Consider the following 18,195-nt stretch of genomic DNA (forward strand, 5'->3'; position numbering starts at 1 on the left):
TCACAAGCTCAAAGTGTTACTGATTCCTCTCAGAGTCTTGTACGGACATCATATTACCAAATGTGAAGGTGTACTACCATTTAACCCTAGTAACATTATTAGGAACTTAAATAATGTAAACCCTTGATTTATACCCATGAAACCGTGATATCCCTCTGAGAATAATCATGACATCTATTGTCGTCATTTATACCCCTTCGACATGTAGACCAAAAGAGCTTCTTTGTTCCAAACACGGAAATGTCCTGACTTCAGGGATCAAATCCTGTTTGCTACTCTCATACCAAACATAAATAGCAATAGCTCTGCTTAGCCCTCACATTTTTCATTTGTAGTAAAAGCAGAAGAATGACCTGTAGCTTTGACATGCACTCTGAAAACAGATCTGCCTTTCAAAGTGTGCTTTACATTGGTAGGCATGCCTTTCTGTGGTCAAACTTACTTAGCTTTGATATGCCTTAAGCAACATTTTCCAGTCACTAGCATACCTTCATTTGCTTGTTGGTCTTGGAAAATAATACCATTGTTCAGGAAGAGTGGCTTGGTAAACATTATTGGAAGAACTTGCTTGTATAGATTGTTTGACACTTGTGAATCATTATAATAATATGCTGTAGCCTATAACCTAGCAGTTGATTCAGCACTGGTGCCTTTTCCATATTTATTGGTTTAATCATGCTATACAGTTAATACTAATATGGGACGTATTAAAGCAACAAAGAAATTGAGGAATAGGATTTTGTCTTTTTTGCTTGAAAGGAGCAACAGCTCATAATGTCACAACTATTGCTACCTCTTCACAACTTGAATGTAAAAATGTTTTCATAAATCTTAATAGGGCATTAAAAACTTTATGCTTTTGCTTTTTCTTTATCTCTGGCTTAATACCTTTGCCTCTGTGTTTCTGTCTCATTGAAGTATCACAGTCAGTAACCTTCAGTATCCGGTGCAGATTTGACATCACTGAGGAAACAGGAAGTTGTTCAGGAAGTTTGTCCTTTACTCTAAATTAAATCACAAACAAATGTCTCCCTGTAAATGACCTGATAAAAGTCAGTTATATGTTCATCAATTATTCGGTGCCATAAAACTGTATCGTTGTGTTTAACGTTTTTCTTAGTTTCAATTCCACAGTCCACCCAATCAAGCTTTCATACCTTCATATATATTTATTCTGCATTATTTATTTTCTCTCTCCATCAACCAAGACTCAGCTGTCCTTGTGCCTTTACACATTGCAAATGAATGCATATCCATGCAAATTCTTAAAAAAGAAAGGCGGAGAATTTGAATATTTTGCTTAAAGCTGCACCCAGGTCGACCCTGCCATTCGGCATTTGAAAGCAGTGTGTGTCTGTTTGAATACTGAGGATCTCTCTTTGTCATGTTCGCCAGAGGGGCTCGGTGAGCGAACCAGCACCGGCAGGATGGGCAGAGATCGGCTGGGTAGCTGCACACAGACAGACTAATTGGGAAAAGGGGGGTGAGAGGGGGGACGAGGGGTGCTGGTAAGGGTGAGGAAAAGGTGGGGTGTACAGGAGGGGGGGATTCTAAGATGACGACAGGGGGTTTAGGAGGGAGGTGAAAGAGGACGGAGAGTGGGGGATGGAGGGAATGTGAGAAAAGGGAAGAGGAAGAGAGGAGGTGATGAAGAGGGCACAAGAGTATGCGGGAGGAAGAGGTGAAGGAAGGGTGAGTGGAGACACTGTGGTTTCCGGCGCTGATGTGTTAGCAGCCCTGCTGACGATGTCATTATACTGTTGAAGCGCTGGCTGGATAACCAGGGTCCCTGCCTGCTGACAACCACTGTAGCCCAAACCTCCATTATCCCGCCTGGCACATATGGAAGAGATAACTTTCCACACGCTGGTTTTCTTGCTGTTATTAAACATATTCAACAGGAACTGGTCCCTCTCGACATTTACCTTAAAGCATACTTTTGATTCCAGCAGAGCAAGCATCAGTTGGGGAATACTTTCATATACATGAATAGTTAAGTGAGGTGTGATAATATTCATGTGAACTATTTATGTGTTCAACAGACCGTTGCTCAGCACACTTTGCAATACAGAGTTGCCATAGTTAAAAGATGATGAATTCTAAATACAGTTGTGAGCAGGATCCAGCTGTTAATTTAGTTTAGCTATTGTATCGGAATTAAAATCGGAAGCATGCTTACCAACCCCACTGGGAAATTGGCTTATGTGCGTAAACATTGAGCATGTTTGCGTTACGAGGCATTTGTCTTTTGCCAATTCCCAAAAGTGTTTTTTGTAGAGTAACTTCTTTTTGTAGTGACTGAAGCTGAAAATAAGCAATCTGAGGTTAAATATGTATTCAAGGATCACTAAAAAGCTTTTTCGGGGGCTTTAACTCATCTTGTGGTCGTATTTAGTGGATGATGGAATTTTTCTAAATGGCACCCAAACTGTTGCTAACAGTACCCAGTATGTAGGATTAAGACTGACCAACAAGAATAAATGGAATATAATATTAAAATCTACGTCCTCGTGTATTATAACATGAAATTGAGAATTGGTGTGTTTTCGTTGGCTTAGGATGAGACTTACAAAAGAAGTGGGTCCTCTTCACAAAGTCCACCATATTGCACCGCCATGTTTCTACAGCAGCTCAGAGCAGACACACTCTGGCTCTAAAGAGGGCCTTTTGTGTGGTTTTCATGTCACCTGAAGGCCAGAGTCATTCTCAGACTCTCTGTCAAGATTCTCAGGGAGCAATAAGCAAAGAGGCATCGCTAAGCCACTTGTCCAGGTGATGTCCTCTTTGTTAACTTAATAAATCCTGTGTTTTCTTTACATTCTTAACCTGACAGAATCGTTTTGGCTGAAATAGTCTTTTTTTTAACAGGTTTTGCTATGTTGTAAATTAAACTCAATACAAACTGCATCTGCAGCTCCTGAAAGAATTAAGAGACCACTCCACATTTTTGTTAAATCTTTATCTCTACATGTATGGCAGCCATTCCAGTGTCTGTTGAATTCCAACACAGAGAAACATTGTCAGTAGTTTATAGAATAAAATAAAACAATTAAAAAAATCATTTAACTCAAAGACATATCTATAAACAATAAAACAAGAGAAAATGATAATGCTGAAGTGGTCTCTTTTTTTTGTATATAAGTGCAGTACTGCTACTCTCTTTTATTAAAACATGATCAAATCTGTGAGTGTAATATTGCTGCCCACGTCATGCGGTTATCCTGCAAGTTATCGTATAACGAACAAACCCATTATATTATGCTGCCCTAACCAGTCCTTTGATGACTTGTACCCATTAGCTCACCACGTGTGACACACTCTCCAGAGCTTTGCACAGTTAAATCCTCATAGAAATGTGCAGTACGCTCTTGGAAGTTCAAATTTGTTTTACTACCGTCACAACATAAATTGATTTCTATTTATGTCCATATGGTATGAAATCTCGTCTTGCAAAAATGTAGGTAGTTCATCACAGTGAACATCTTGTCTGCATTATTTTGAGTTATGTTATTTTTGTGTGGTAACGCAGCACAGGCTTTTCAAATCAGTCTTTCAATTGCATTACCTGGAAATAATAAATTAACTTTGACACAAAAAATAAAAGCCGGCACAATGTTCACCATGATGGATTATACAGTAAAAATCACTCTCAGGAATCTAAAACAGCATGCTTTGAAAACGTCTGGCAGTAATGTAAAGTATATGTGAATTGAAGTAATGGGCTAACACATGCAAAAACACAGATATAGTCTTTTTAAAGTGTGTTTCTAATATGGGTATACCACTGGTACATTTACAAATTTGCCTGCCTCTAGCCACCATTCCTCCCAGAACTACAGCCTGTATGGGGGGCTCTGGGGGCCACGCTGCTATGAACTAGGTTGAGTTACACTGGGAAGCTAGCTAGATTGATCTGGCTGCAGTAGCCAGGGGACTATAAAGCAGGGCAGGGGCTTAAAGTCTGAGTCCCCCCAGGGAGGAGTCCTCGCTTCATGGGGAGAGGGGCATGAACTGGGCTGCCCCCCCCACCCCCCCTCCCTTCCTTCCACTCCTTCATGCCTCCCTCTGTTGCTGTGTCCATCCATTGGATATCTTCTCCATCTCTCCTTCCAAAACATACTCAATTCTGTCAGTCTCTCTGTTTGCCCCTCCCCTTCTCTTAAAACTCATAGCTTTTGATTTTTGGCATTTTCCACTTTAACTCCATCCATGCCTTTTTTAATCCATTTCTCTCCAACACTCCTGCCTCTCACCTCTCTCTGTGCAAACATATGGGAAAATGAACGATGCTCATGAAGTTCACACCCAAAATGAAACACCATGGCTCATGCAGAGTTTTGCATTTAATCCGTTAATAACAAACTGGTTAACATCATTCTGTCCACTTGCTGTGATCTTAAAAGCAGTTTGTTCCCATTTTAGTGATGGTGAGTGGCCAAAAAAAGGTGTTGCGTGCATAGAGCCCACAGTGTATGATCTGTCACCTGTCAAATCCCTCCATACCCCTTTACTCCTTAACTATAGCTTAACCCACCAAAATTACCGTTAAAATAATTAGGCTAGAACATGTATAAAAGTGAAATTGTTGCCCTGTTCTGTAAAGTTTGTTGCGTTTCCCCCATTGTGCGGTGCTATCCTGCAGGGGCGCGATGCACAGCCGCTGTGTGCTGCTGTAGTGTGGTGGTGCACTGATAGCACGATCGTCCGCTGGGGGAACCCAGAGTATTCTGTCTCACTGAGTGATACCCCTGTCTCCACTCACGATAAACAGTACACACACACACACACACACACACACACACACACACACACACACACACACACACACGCGCGCGCACGACTGCCTGCCAAGCCCAGCCTAGCAGCAGATTCCTCCTCCACCTCCCCACCAACCCCCCTTACAAAGCTGCAAATATATTAGCTGCCTCTTTTTCTTTTGTCTTGGGAAAATGCAAGCAGGGTGTGTGTGTGTGTGTGTGTGTGTGTGTGTGTGTGTGTGTGTGTGTGTGTGTGTGTGTGTGTGTGTGTGTGTGTGTGTGTGTGTGTGTGTGTGTGTGTGTGTGTGTGTGTGTGTGTGTGTGTGTGTGTGTGTGTGTGTGTGTGTGTGTGTGTGTGTGGTAGTATTAGTAGTGGGGGGCTTACTGTACTAAGACACTGCAGAAGAACACCCCCCTTTGTGCCATTCCTGTTTCGATATATCCCCACGGTATAGGGCCCAGTCATGGACAGAGAGAAGTGGAAAGAGATGCGAGTGAGAGTTATCAGTTCTACAGGTATGATGTAGGAAACAGAAAAACAGATGAGGAAAAGTAACATTATGAGTCACACATTGCATACAAGCTGTCTATTTGGTTACAAACTCAAATAGATGTTGGAACAGGAACACTCTTGAGCTCAGGATAAAGGGGCGATTCATCCAAAACACATTTGCTCACTTACCAGTGGTTATGCCATACAGATAGTTTTGGTGTTATTCCCAGGTTTGAAAGATTCACATCCCTTTACCCTTAGGGGACTTTTTTCTATCTGATGTCTTGGTAGAATAAGGAATTTTGGCAGTGAAATCTGTATATTATCCAGACCCTGATTACAGAAAGCAGGCCTCTAGTAACATGTACTTGTATTCATTTTGTGAGCACCTACAAATTCATTATTACCAACTACATTATATTTCAATTTTTGAATCTCAGAAAGTATCTGTTGTTCTCGACCAAAATGACCTTCATGTTTTGATGCCACAAAGTGAGACATTTGTTGGTTAGCATTTGTTACTAACGGTTGTTTATCATACACTACAACAATAACATTATTATAATTTTTTCTCTTTAGCAATTTCCCCTAAATGTTTGTATTGATTTTGTATTCATAAGAAAACATGCAGTATATAAGAGTTGTCAATACATTAGAACTGAACCAATATGTCTACTAATCAGAAGGCAGAATATGTTCAAGCTAATATGTCAAACATTTACTGATTTTAGTCACCCAAATGTCCCTGTTTACTGTTTTTCGTGGCTCTATATCATTAAATATAACTGAGTTCCTCAGGGCACAAAGTGATGCCTTAAATATTTTTTTGAGGAATAGAGATTACTATGATTTCATTTATTTCATCTAATTGATGAACAGAAAAAACAAACAACAGATTATTAATTAATTATAGAAGTTTTATTGCTATAGACATTGCTATACATTGATACATAGGGAGAATGTAGGCGACTGATTTCATAAAGCCTCTTTAATGGCTAAATGACAGCACATGTTAATAGACCGTATGGCTTCAGATTCCTTAGGGAGGCTCAAAGACTGATATGTAAACAGTATATGGTGCGAATAATGTATATAAATATATTTATATAAAGCATGTCTGCTGTCACATTATACACACATTCAAACACATCACTTCCCTCTGGTCCTGTATGAGATCAGAGTCTCTGCAGCCCCTACACTGTCACTCAAACTGAGACAACTGATGTGGGCGGGGCTGTGACAACTCTCAAATCTGGCAAGTCAAATGTTTTTATTTGCATGGAAAGAGAGAGTGTGTGTGTGTGTGTGTGTGTGTGTGTGTGTGTGTGTGTGTGTGTGTGTGCGTGTGCGTGCGCGTGCGTGTGTGATTGTGCACGTGTGTGTCTGTTTGGGTTTGTGTGCCATATGCAGTGCGCCAGGGAGGGCTCTCTGGAACATATTGGTGTGCGTACATAGTGGTTAATAATAGTAGCAAACGCATACAACGATGGCAGCTCTGATGTGTGTGACAGTTTTACAGCCGCACACACACACACACAGACACACACACACACACACACATACATACATGCACACACGCTCCCACAGCAGAGACGAAGACCTCCTATGCCACCGAGCCCTCATTCTTTGTTGAGTTCTCAATTTTATCACAGATCCTGATAAGTAAAAACAACCACTTCCCACCCACCCTGCCTCGCCTTCCCGCCCCTCCCGTATGCTCCATATGTGGGCACACACACACACACACACACACACACACACACACACACACACACACACACACACACACACACACACACACACACACACACACACACACAGCCTAGTCAAACTCAGCCGCCCACCCACATACATACAAACAAATGCACATGCTTAACCACCCTCTCACATTGAATGCACAAAGTCCTTGAAGCAGGCAGGCAGTCACATGCATCATACAGTCAAATACACACACACACACACACACACACACACACACACACACACACACACACACACAGCCTTACCCCCCCCCCTTCTGTCATACCTCATTGTTGCTGTTGCTTGCTTGTCTGTGGCGATGGTCGTGTTGTGTGCAGCTTTAAGTTTTGATAAGGAGGGGCACGGGAGGGGAGGGGAGGGGGGGGGATCAGTAACATGCTCCCCACGGCGAGGTCTTAGCAACAGTACGCAGCCCAAGACACCCAACCTGTCGTCTGGATCAGTCTCTCGGGGGGTGGCAGAGTGAGAGGTTGTGGAGCAGCTGCATCACTCGGCTCGGACGTCTCCCTTCAGAGAGAATAGACAGACCTTGGGCTCAGTGGCGAGCTTGGCAGGGAAACCAAGAGAAACAGAGACAGCGAGGGAGGCCAGAGCTCAGCAGACAGACTCCCAGTCCCAGAGATTAGTGTGTGAGGCTGGCCGAGCCGGGGCCACAATGCAGGGAGAGGTAGCAGGAAGACAGACCGGGGGAAAGACCCGGGGCATGGTGACTGCTCTGGGCCAGGTTAGCAGCCAGAGAGATGGGCAGACAGAGCGACAGACAGACAGGGCAACAGACAGGGCCACAGACAGAGCCACAGACAGAACCACAGGCAGAGCCAAACACAGGGCCACAGACAGATCCACAGACAGGGCCATAGTCATAGTCAACTTTATTATCAGTGTGTGAGGTAAAAACAGGGAGACTGAAATGAAGTTTCTCACCGTTCCAGAGAATAAAATATAGAAAAAACTATGCATTGATTAAAAAAAATACAAGACAGGGCCACAGACAGGGCCACAGACAGGGCCACAGACAGGGCCACAGACAGAGCCACAGACAGAGCCACAGACAGAGCCACAGACAGCGCAGGGAGCAGGTTACTCTGATCTGGAAAGGCTCACCCATATGGTGCTCCGCTCTGTTCCTTCTCCCTGTCTATATCCATATGCTGCTGGTGGAAAGGTGCCCCCCTCTCCCCTTCCCTCCCACCTCGCTTGCAGACCCTCACCCTCCTTACACTCCCCCCCCAACCCACAAGGGAGGTGTTGGGAGGTAAAGCCCCGAAGGCTTGTAACCCCCCCCCCTACCTCTTAACCCCTCAGAGCTGCTTAGCCCATTGTCACTACAATCTGCCACCATCGCCTTAGTGTTGTGGGTGTCTCCTCTCTCTCTCTCTTTCTTTCCTTCTCACTCTTCCTTCATCTTTTCATCTCCCTTTGGCACCCGATAATCGATGAACTTATTAACGGCTAATTATTCAAGCTGTGGATCGAGGATCCCTCCCAAATCTGGGCAAAAAAAAGGAACCTTTCCACTGTGTTCTGCCAATTGAAGGGGTTTATATTGCCCATTCATTTGGATTAAGTGCTTTTAGGCTGCAGTGTTTGGGATGTGAAGACTTTGTCCGATTGCTATCAGCAGCATTTAACATTAATCCTCATTTTGTTTAGCTAGTTGATAGCACCCACTTAGTGTAAGCCCAAGAGATCTTTATGTTGAAGTGCACAGTTTTTATTTGTTTCCCCTGAAATGTGTCTTTTTCTTAAAAGGTGTGTGTGTTTCTCTCTGTTCTGGTTTCTCAGGAGGTCCTTCAGACGATACCAAAGTTCTGCTTTCCCTTTGACGTGGAAAGGTACGATTCCTCTCCCTCAATGCTTATCTGTTTTTTTTAAAAACACTACAGCTCACTTTCACCTCTTTTGAATGCACACACACACACACACACACACACACACACACACACACACACACACACACACACACACACACACACACACACACACACACACACACACACACACACACACACAAATATGTACACCTTGCTCTCCTCTCACGTACTCAGACACATATGCATTTGAAAAAAAGGAAATGAGATGATGTGTGTTTTCCGCATCACACAGATATGGTGAAATTACCATCATTCCTAGCAACACTCACCAGGTGATTTAGTGACTATCAAAGTGTAATGATGAGAGTATTTCATATTGTGATTGCTAGTTGCCTCTCTGGTATTAAACCCCCGGCAGATCTGAAATGCTCTTGACTACACTGTGCTAGCTGTACCTGCAAAAACATCCCCAAAACATAAACATATCCCCCAGAAAATGTAACGGTTTTGATAGGGAGCCCACTATAATGAGCTGCGATGCTGATGAGGTCTTCAGTTACCTGCACACTTGAATTGTTGTGCACAGTAGTTTATACAGTAAGTGCCTGTGCGTTAGAGAGCACAGACTCATAGGGAGAGTCATTTCTTCTGCTAATAATAAAGACCTGATGCGGCCAGCAGCGCTCTGAAAAGTACCGGCTTCTTTATTTTGAGCATGGAAAAATGACATGTTAAAATTCCCATTGTAAAGACATAGAGAGAGAGAAAGGGATGGGGGGGGGACTTTCTTTTACTGAAGCTGAGCTGCTGCCATCTAGTGGAGTAGGGATGTGCAGAGAGTCTCTAAAATGTACCTTGGGGTTTATACTGATTTTTACAGTTTTTCAAGCGGCCATATTGGCTGCCATACAGATGTGACATCAGATTTGGACCAAGACTAGAGAATTAGCTCATGGTGAGATTTCGTCTGAGAATGAGTTTGGTTCTAATCCAGCCAGACAACATCGTGTTTTCTTATGAAGTATTCTAAATGTTTATGATTCTGTAGATTTACTGCACACTATTGTATTCAGTAGATTGTTAAGTCATTATATGGTGTGGGCCATTCCTGAGTATGTGTCCCCTGTGTCTGGCCCCAGGGTTTCCCAGAATCAGGTGGGGCAGAACTTTACCTTTGTGCTGACGGACATCGATGGCAAACAGAGGTTTGGTTTCTGTCGACTCACTCAAGGCTGCCGGGTCTGCATATGTCTGCTCAGGTAATACACACGACACACGCATGCACACACGCACACACACATACGCGCGCACACATGCACGTTCACGTTCACATGCTTACTAATTCCTGTTTTGCTTTTAATACACCAAGATACTGAACGTGTGTATTTCATTTGTTTTATTTCTCTCATGTTTTTCATTCTTGGTGTCCTAATGAACTTAACGCTTACGGCAATCTTGAACAGTGGGTCTCAAACCATTTGTATTTTTTCTAAGAATAAACATATCCAATTCTTTCAACAAAACTAATGTCAGAAGAGAACTGGATGTTCTATGAATTTATGCTGCGCTTCACAAGTCCAAACATATAAAAGCCAGCCTTTCGTATTAAAATTCATAATCGGAGCTTTTCAAACAAGAGTTGTTTCATCCTTTTTTTTATTAATTAACTATCAATCTATGGATCAGTCTATATATAAACATATATTTATATTGATATAGAGCTACATTTATTTTTTCAAGTTTGGTGAAAATGTTTTAATTTACTAGATCTAAGGAAGACAAACTGATATTTTTAGACAGTATTTCTATTCATTCTCACACTTCACACTAAGCTGCACTATGCCAGAATAACACATTTATATTCTCATCTGCCCACACAAATATGTTAGTGATGTGCCTATAATTATCCAGAAATTTAGCAGTTTTTGATATTTCATAGGTGGATTTAACTTATCACAGTGTACGTAAATGAGGATACCAAACCCATGGAAAATTGCATTTTTCTTTGCATAATTACTCTCCAACAAAGGCTATTATCATTTAATTCCCATGTAATTGCATGTTGACACAATATTTTTACAGATGTAATTACCTTAACATTACAAAGAGCAAGCACTCCAGTGTTAATCTCAGTGGACAGGCTTATGCACTTTAGAATAAACTGAGGAAAATGTACAAAATAAATCAATTTTTAATGAATGTATTAAGCAGTTAAACAAACAACAAACTGGAAATGGAGCACAAAGCCTTTTCTTTTTCTCTGTTGGTGTAAGGCAGCATTGTGTAAGTGCTGCTCTCGCCTCTGTACGTGTTTGACTGTGTGTGTGCGCGCGTGTGTGTTGCTGTTGATGGACAGTCGTGGGTTTGTCGCTGCCCTGATGAGCCGCTGTGAAGAACAGTGTCCCTCCTCCCTCACCACCCACCCTCCCCGGCCAGCTTCCGTGGCCTTTGTTTTTCTTTTCCTTTCTCTCTCTCCCTCCCTCTCTCTTGCTCTCTCTCTCCCTCTCCCTCTTTTCTCCTCGTTATTCGGCTACTGCCACAGTGCGACAGCAAAGACGCTTGGCCCATAATTATGCATGAAGCTTCACTGCCAATTAGCAGAGGTTCCCCTGTCCCTCTCGCTGAGTTAGACATGCTAATTCATTTGACATATGATGTATAAAATTCATTATGCATTTTGAGTAGTTTGCATGGCTTGCTTCATTTTTAATAAGACAACGTATAGAAAGTTTTTTTTTTATCGTTAATTTAAAAATGTTTGTGAGCTTCCTTTTTTGGTTGTGATCTTTTTTATTTTCTTAAGTGAAAATATTCTAAAGCATGACAAATAGTTTTCTTTAAACCTTTTTTTTCATTTTGCCATATTAGTAATGTGATACAGCATTAAGATTGCTTTGTGTTAAGGAAGAATAATAACCAAAGACAAGGGGGAAGAAAAAGAGATCTTGTAAATGGTTAATCTCAAAAAAATTATCAGTTTAAATGCACTTGGTGAAATGTAACGCAGGAAGGCAAAGGCCCACTAGTTTATTTTTTCATTTAATCTATCACTTGCCATGGATAGAGGATAAAAGTAATTAAAACAGTTTGCGTCTCTGTGATTGTTGAAGTGCTGGGGCCGTAAAATTGTCACCTCAGCTTACAGGAGGAAGTGCCTTAATGAGCAGGACAGTTTTATGTGGACAGCCCTTTGTAGTCGGGCTGCTAAAGCCGTGGCTGAAAGAGCCATGCTCCCTTCAGGCAAAATTTCAACAAAACAACATCCAAAAACCATTATTAAAACTTGTTAAATGTTATACTGGTACTCCCCAATCTTCTCTAAATCTCTATCTCTCACATTTGGAGGAATTTCAGCTAAATTGTGAGTAATTTCTGAAAGAAAAATATGTGTTCCCTCAGTTTATTTTTTAATGGCTGCCGCTTCAGAAACATTTTATGCACTGCGTTGCCTCAGTTTTCGGTCACATAGTGGATCGCCGGAGGACACTTCCTTCCCTGTACTTAACCCTTAACCCATGAAAGTAAAGGTGTAATGAAATCTTCCACTGAGCCTTCTACAAAGAGTAAGGTGACTTACGATTACAGGTGACTGTGCACTAAAGGAGATTTAAGACTCATCTAAGGAACAGGAATAAGTGTTTTGCTTAGCACCCAACAGGTTCTTTATGGCTGCAAAAAGGGCTTATAAAAGTGATATGGTATTAGGAGTCAATCACACAGAGAGGTGTAATGAAAACATTTCATATTTAGTTTTTTTAAAAATGTTTATTTTCAAATTGAACTACATTTTCTTTGGATATATATAATATGATGTTCAAACTGTGTTCAAACGTCTTCTTTCAGCTAGATTTGTGTATGTGTCGGCTCCTGTCCATAATAGCTTAATTTTAACTCCCCATGGCACCTCTATGTCCCTGTCTCCTGTCATATATCGGTGCCATTAGGTAGTCTGAGCCGGGGATAAAGAGCACGACGGGCTGTGAGTGGACCGCAGATTAACTGGTTCATTCTCTGAGTACATGGCACTTTGAAAAGACATGTGTTTAAAATGGCAGGAGAGATTGCGGGGCCCCCACACACTGAGCACTGCTGTGATGGATGCCTCTCTCTATCGGAGGATTTGTGAAGCACAAACAGATCTGAGCAATGAACTGTGATGAGTAGGAGTATCTCTTTAAGCTTTCCAAACTTTAACTTTGCATCACCAGAAAGAGCAGAGTAGGGGTGGGGGGACGATAAGTAGAACACAGCAATACATCTTAACATTATATTCATCCTACTGCATTTGAAGAAAGCATAAAAACCCAACTGCCTATTATGGGAAGATGTTAGTGGAATATTGATAATTTGTGGTTGGCTGCCTGCACCAGCGATAATGCATTTTCCTTTAAAACAAAGGATTTACAGCACCTTGGTGTAGGAGTGTAATGACTGTGAGATCTGTGAGGCCTGACGGCTGCTCTGACAGTCAGAGTCCTATTTACATCCCCTTCAACTGTGAGGACTGAAGGATTAATGTCCAGAAGCCTGGCTTTTTAAACACGCATACTGGGGTCAGAATACAAAGGCTCAGCCCCCCCCCCCAATTCATAACATCAGGCTGAACTTTTTTGTGTAATTGCTAAATGCATACTGACCCCGTATGCAGATGATTTATGTAATATGTTGTTTGACGTGGCAGAAATAGGTCTTCAGGTTGATATCCGGTCAGCATGTGAATTAATATACGCATGTTTGATTTGGTCGCTCCTGCGAATTTGACCTGATTGCGGAAAATCTTCACACAGACGTCAAAATATTGGCATGTTAAGAGGCTGATTGTTTCAGGCTAATGGTCACTCAGCCTCTCTGATTGGTGCGCTTGGCTGCACTTTTCCAGGAACCTGGCCTGCCATTGGCCCCTCGCGGATTTAGCGATATGAAAATTTGCATTCGGTTCACTTTATTGTTTTCTTGTTGTGTGTTAATTCCAGTCTACTGAGCAGCCAGTGACCCATGCCCTGGAAACTCTGCAGTCTCCAGCCAACTGCGTGAGCAGGACTTCCCTGGCTTATAAACTCACACAACCAAAGCTTCCCTCTCACAAATACATAATATATTATACCTATGAAACTGCAGATTTAAGCTCTTGGTCAGAGTTTGTATTTGTATAATATTATTGTCTCAATGAATTGTATTCAACACAGTTACACTTATTGACATTGAGGATAACTCGCTGATTTCAGTGAGCAAACAAGACTCCACCTTTAAATTGATTGGCTCATTTTCCCAATACTTTATTTTTTTTAACCCCTGAATCCAGGCAAGTTAATGAAGCATCAATGGGAGTTGCTGTTTATTTAATCGTAATGTTAAAACGTCCTCATCTAGAATCATTATTCATGCAATGTTCAGAAGTGCATTTTAAAACCTGCAAACTAAGTCAAAATTCAATACATTGATAGGAAACCGTGTTTTTATTATTTGATTGCATAACATTAAATTAACTGAGCCCTCACAGCTTTTACGCCAAAAGAAAAATGTTGGCCATCTTCCACCGAGAAAGCAAACCCGACTTGGCCAAGAATATGTCAACTCTGTAAAGAAAGCCATGCTGCAGATGCTTTTAGCTTATGGTGGGTGTACTCAGTGATTAGCTTTAACACAAACACGGCAGTATAAATTATTTTGAGCTTGTTAATGAATTTATTTATTTTACATTAATTCCATAAGGCAATTTTTTTTTAATGCGAAGAGTATAAAAAGAAGCACTGAGAGGGGCAGGAGGAGGAGGAGGGGGGTAGGAGGCATCTTGGGCTGCATTTTTTTTAAGCCTGTGCATCTGTGAGCAGCATGCTTGTAAACCATAGCATCTCTCCGCATGACATGATAACTATGTTGTTGTTTTTTATAAAGAATATAAATTCCATTGTTGTTTTTTTGGTTTTCTTCTACTCTCTTTTGCTATTGGCTTAAAGGGCATACATGACAGGAATCCTTAGCATGCGGAGGACCCTGGGTACGAAGAATGTCATAATAAGGACTAGATAGCATTTACTTTTTTTCCTGTTGTCCAGCTCTGTGCTTTTGAGGATCTGGGAACACAATTCATTATCAATGTGCTGTGTGCGTCTGATCTTTAAGTTGTAGGTCACTGACAATAGTCAGAACATACACACGGCAGTATAGCAAACCTGTACACAACAAACTCAATGCTGCTTTCATTTTTACTGTCCAGCAGATAGTGAAATGATTTATAGGCCATGTGATATGTGAAGAAAGGGTTGCAACACACAGATTGTTTTTTTGCAGGAGACTCTTTTCATTCGGTTTTATTTAAACAGAGCAGAAATGCAGACTCTTCAATAATGATTTCAAATGTGTTATTAATTCATCTGTCTCTCTGACTCTTGCAGCTATGTACCATGGTTTGAAATCTACTACAAGTTGCTGAATACTCTGGCGGACTACCTAACAAAACAGCAGGTAACCATATCTTCTGTATGTATTTATAATTGTATGTATTTATGATGTGGTGTGAGGACATGAGAAATAAGACATGGTGGTTTTGATTTGAGTGAGCAACAAGCAAACAGTTTAGTGTTTCCAAAACTGTACTATGGTAAGATATTTCCCGCCGTTCTGCTCTTCTTCTGCATGTTGTCTTTTGTGTGCAAGTTTTGTTCGCCGTCTTGGGCTCGACTTGGCTCCTGTTGTTAGCAGCAACAATGTTGACATTTCACAGACCAAACGGTGATCTGACACTGGAAGTTATTCCTGATGATTTACTGGAAAACAAATCGTTAAGAAAGAAAACGAAACATACACACACACAAATGCTCGCACTTCACAAAAGTCTTTTCCCCTGACTATTCACTGCATTGTACTAGCAAAGGGAGGGAAAATGTAAAATATGCAACAAACCGGGGAGATGTGCAGCGTCTAGCTCAGAGGGTGTAGGTGATGTTCCCATGTTTAGACTGAAGAGAGAAGCAGAGGGAGGAAGGGAGGGAGGGAGGAGGAGATGCAGAGAGCTTTGGGACCGCTTTCAATTGTCATGTCGTCACTGCTGCTTCCAAGACCCTTAGAGAGCAATGATCAGGACAGAGAGGCTCGCTAAAGTAGACAATCGCAAACATATCACATAAACATTCAACATGCACACACATTTAAGTGATTAAGGGGCAGGATATTTTAATGTGGAGAGAGACAGACAAATAAAATAGACCAGTTTGTGGATAAGGAAGAGAGAGAGATAAAAAAAAAAAAAGATTGCTGCAAATCCTGGTTGACTGAAGTGTTAGTGTGCATGATTTGGTTTCTATTTACCCCGCTGTCCGTTCCAGGCGAGAGGGAGATGTTGACAGACGAGAGAAGACAGAAGAGCGATGAGGGTTTAAGGCGAGGGGTAAATGAACTGTTTCCCCAGGCCGTGTTGCTGACCATGCGTGTGAGCATTGAGCCTCTCATGACAGGAGGCTGTTCGATCGCACACACCCTCAAACACCCCTTCCTCCCTCCCTCCCTCCCCCCATTCTCCTTCTCTTACTGTATATGTCCGCCCATTCCTCTCAAGTTTCTATTTCTTTTTGCGCACACATACACACACACACACACACACACACACACACACACACACGCACGTTACCTCAAACAAGCAACGAATCGTAGCCAAAACCAAAACAAAGTTTCCTGAGAGGGTGAAAAAAAGGAAGAATCCAAAACAAACTTAAGTGTTCAGCCTTTGTGTTCACAGTAGTTAGTTTAGTTTAAGTTGCACGCTGTTTTTTGTTCAATTCTCAAGCCGAGTGTAAATAGCAATCTTGTTGTAGAGCTCATAAAAACTGGGATAATAATCCACGGGCCTGTAATGTGGTCAAGCCAGCTCTCTCTGACGGCTTCTTAAAGCCCTTGTCTTTGGAGCGGGGACCCCAGCTTAATTACTGACAGCCCACTCACGGCCATAAATCAACGCTGCCGGATAATAAGCGTCTGCAGCCCTACGCTCAGTCGTCTTTTAACCTCACCATTGCTCGTTAAACATATGTCAGTCGGAAGTTTTGGAGCCCTTCAGGCCACGCTGCAGGATTGCCCTCTGGTCTGTAGCAGCGCCTGTCCCGGCACTGTTGTTAAGATTGACACATAACTTGTGACATCAACAAAACAAGTAAATAAAATTCATGTGCCTTATGTTTTAATGTTCTTTCTTTTCCTTTGTTGTTTATTTTCTCTCCCCCAGGAAAATGACTTGAATGACATGCTGAATTCTCTCCATGATCTGCCAGTGCCAAAGCCCTTCACGCCAGTCAACCTGAGTGTGGTAGGTACAGATCTCGTAACCCCCCCCCCCTTATCAGAGGCAAGACAGCTGAGACAAGAAGTAAAAATGGGAGAGTGGGACAGGTACTGTAGTAGCGTGTTGAATCAGGAAAGAGGCTGCAGAAAAAAAAACATATCATTCAAAAGTAGAGCAAAAGACAACATTTATACTAGACAATAAGTGGAAACAAAGGGAGGAATAATGAGAAATAAAGAGGAATTGACTAAATGAGGAGGGACAAAATGGCATAAAAACAGACTAGGAACAGGGAGAGATAGAAGCCCAGAGGTTGAAATGGACTCGTTAAAGAAGGATGGACAGAGGTAGACAGAAAAGATAGCAGGAGGAGGTGGAGATAGACTGGGAACAACAGAGAGACAGAAAGGGCCCAGGACTGACACTCTGTTTGGAAACGAGAAGTGGCGCGTACAGGTTTCTGTGTGATAAGCCCAAGCTGGACATGTTTTAACTCGAAGGGTCCTTCACAACTCTACATGTCTCCTGCTTATCAAAAAGTAAAACGGCTTAATGAGCACAGGTCCCTCAAAGTCAGCCAGTGTTTGTCTTAACTCTGACACAATCTCTCCTCGTGTGTTTCCACCTCATACATAAAATCCTACTCCCTATCACTGTTCGCTGACATAATCCTGGCCTTTATAAGTAGAATGTAATGATTTTCAGTTGGACTGCTAAACTCATCATGTTTGTTCACTAACATCTTTATTATCCTGTTGCTTGGACTCCACATCATAATGGGATCAAAAGAGTTTCAGTGTGACCCTTTTGTCCCTGAGGACCTCCGCTCCTTTTTTTTGGACCAATTAAAATAGCAACTCTGAGTCTTTTTTTAAAGCATAGGTCTCAGAAGAGTACGCATCTAATTACACAAATAAATACATAAAAGCTAACGAGACTAATATAAGGTAGTCAATATATCTCTATAAAGATTAACAAGGTCAATTAAGATGCCTTATGATTTATTTCCTCTTTGTGTCAGTATTTTCTATCAGCTGTATGTATGCACAGAATCTTTTCATCTGTGTCTCGGAGCTTCATTGGAAAAGAAGCCCC

The 18,195-nt window shown here is 41.8% G+C and overlaps 1 protein-coding gene across 4 annotated transcripts in view; it reads left to right on the forward strand.

The window, feature by feature from the left end:
- Positions 1 to 18,195, forward strand: part of dennd1b (DENN/MADD domain containing 1B) — a 99,531-nt gene that overhangs the window by 29,841 nt on the left and 51,495 nt on the right. For 3 of the 4 annotated variants that reach the window (XM_063890936.1, XM_063890938.1, XM_063890939.1), the window contains 4 exons: positions 8,797 to 8,846; positions 9,965 to 10,084; positions 15,221 to 15,290; positions 17,044 to 17,124. In XM_063890936.1, coding sequence (XP_063747006.1) covers positions 8,797 to 8,846; positions 9,965 to 10,084; positions 15,221 to 15,290; positions 17,044 to 17,124 — 321 coding nt within the window. The remainder of the gene's footprint in view (positions 1 to 8,796; positions 8,847 to 9,964; positions 10,085 to 15,220; positions 15,291 to 17,043; positions 17,125 to 18,195) is intronic. The other variant, XM_063890940.1, reaches the window with a different exon arrangement.

Source organism: Eleginops maclovinus, chromosome 9 (genome assembly GCF_036324505.1).
Source record: "Eleginops maclovinus isolate JMC-PN-2008 ecotype Puerto Natales chromosome 9, JC_Emac_rtc_rv5, whole genome shotgun sequence".
In the NCBI taxonomy this organism is placed as follows: Eukaryota; Metazoa; Chordata; class Actinopteri; order Perciformes; family Eleginopidae; genus Eleginops; species Eleginops maclovinus.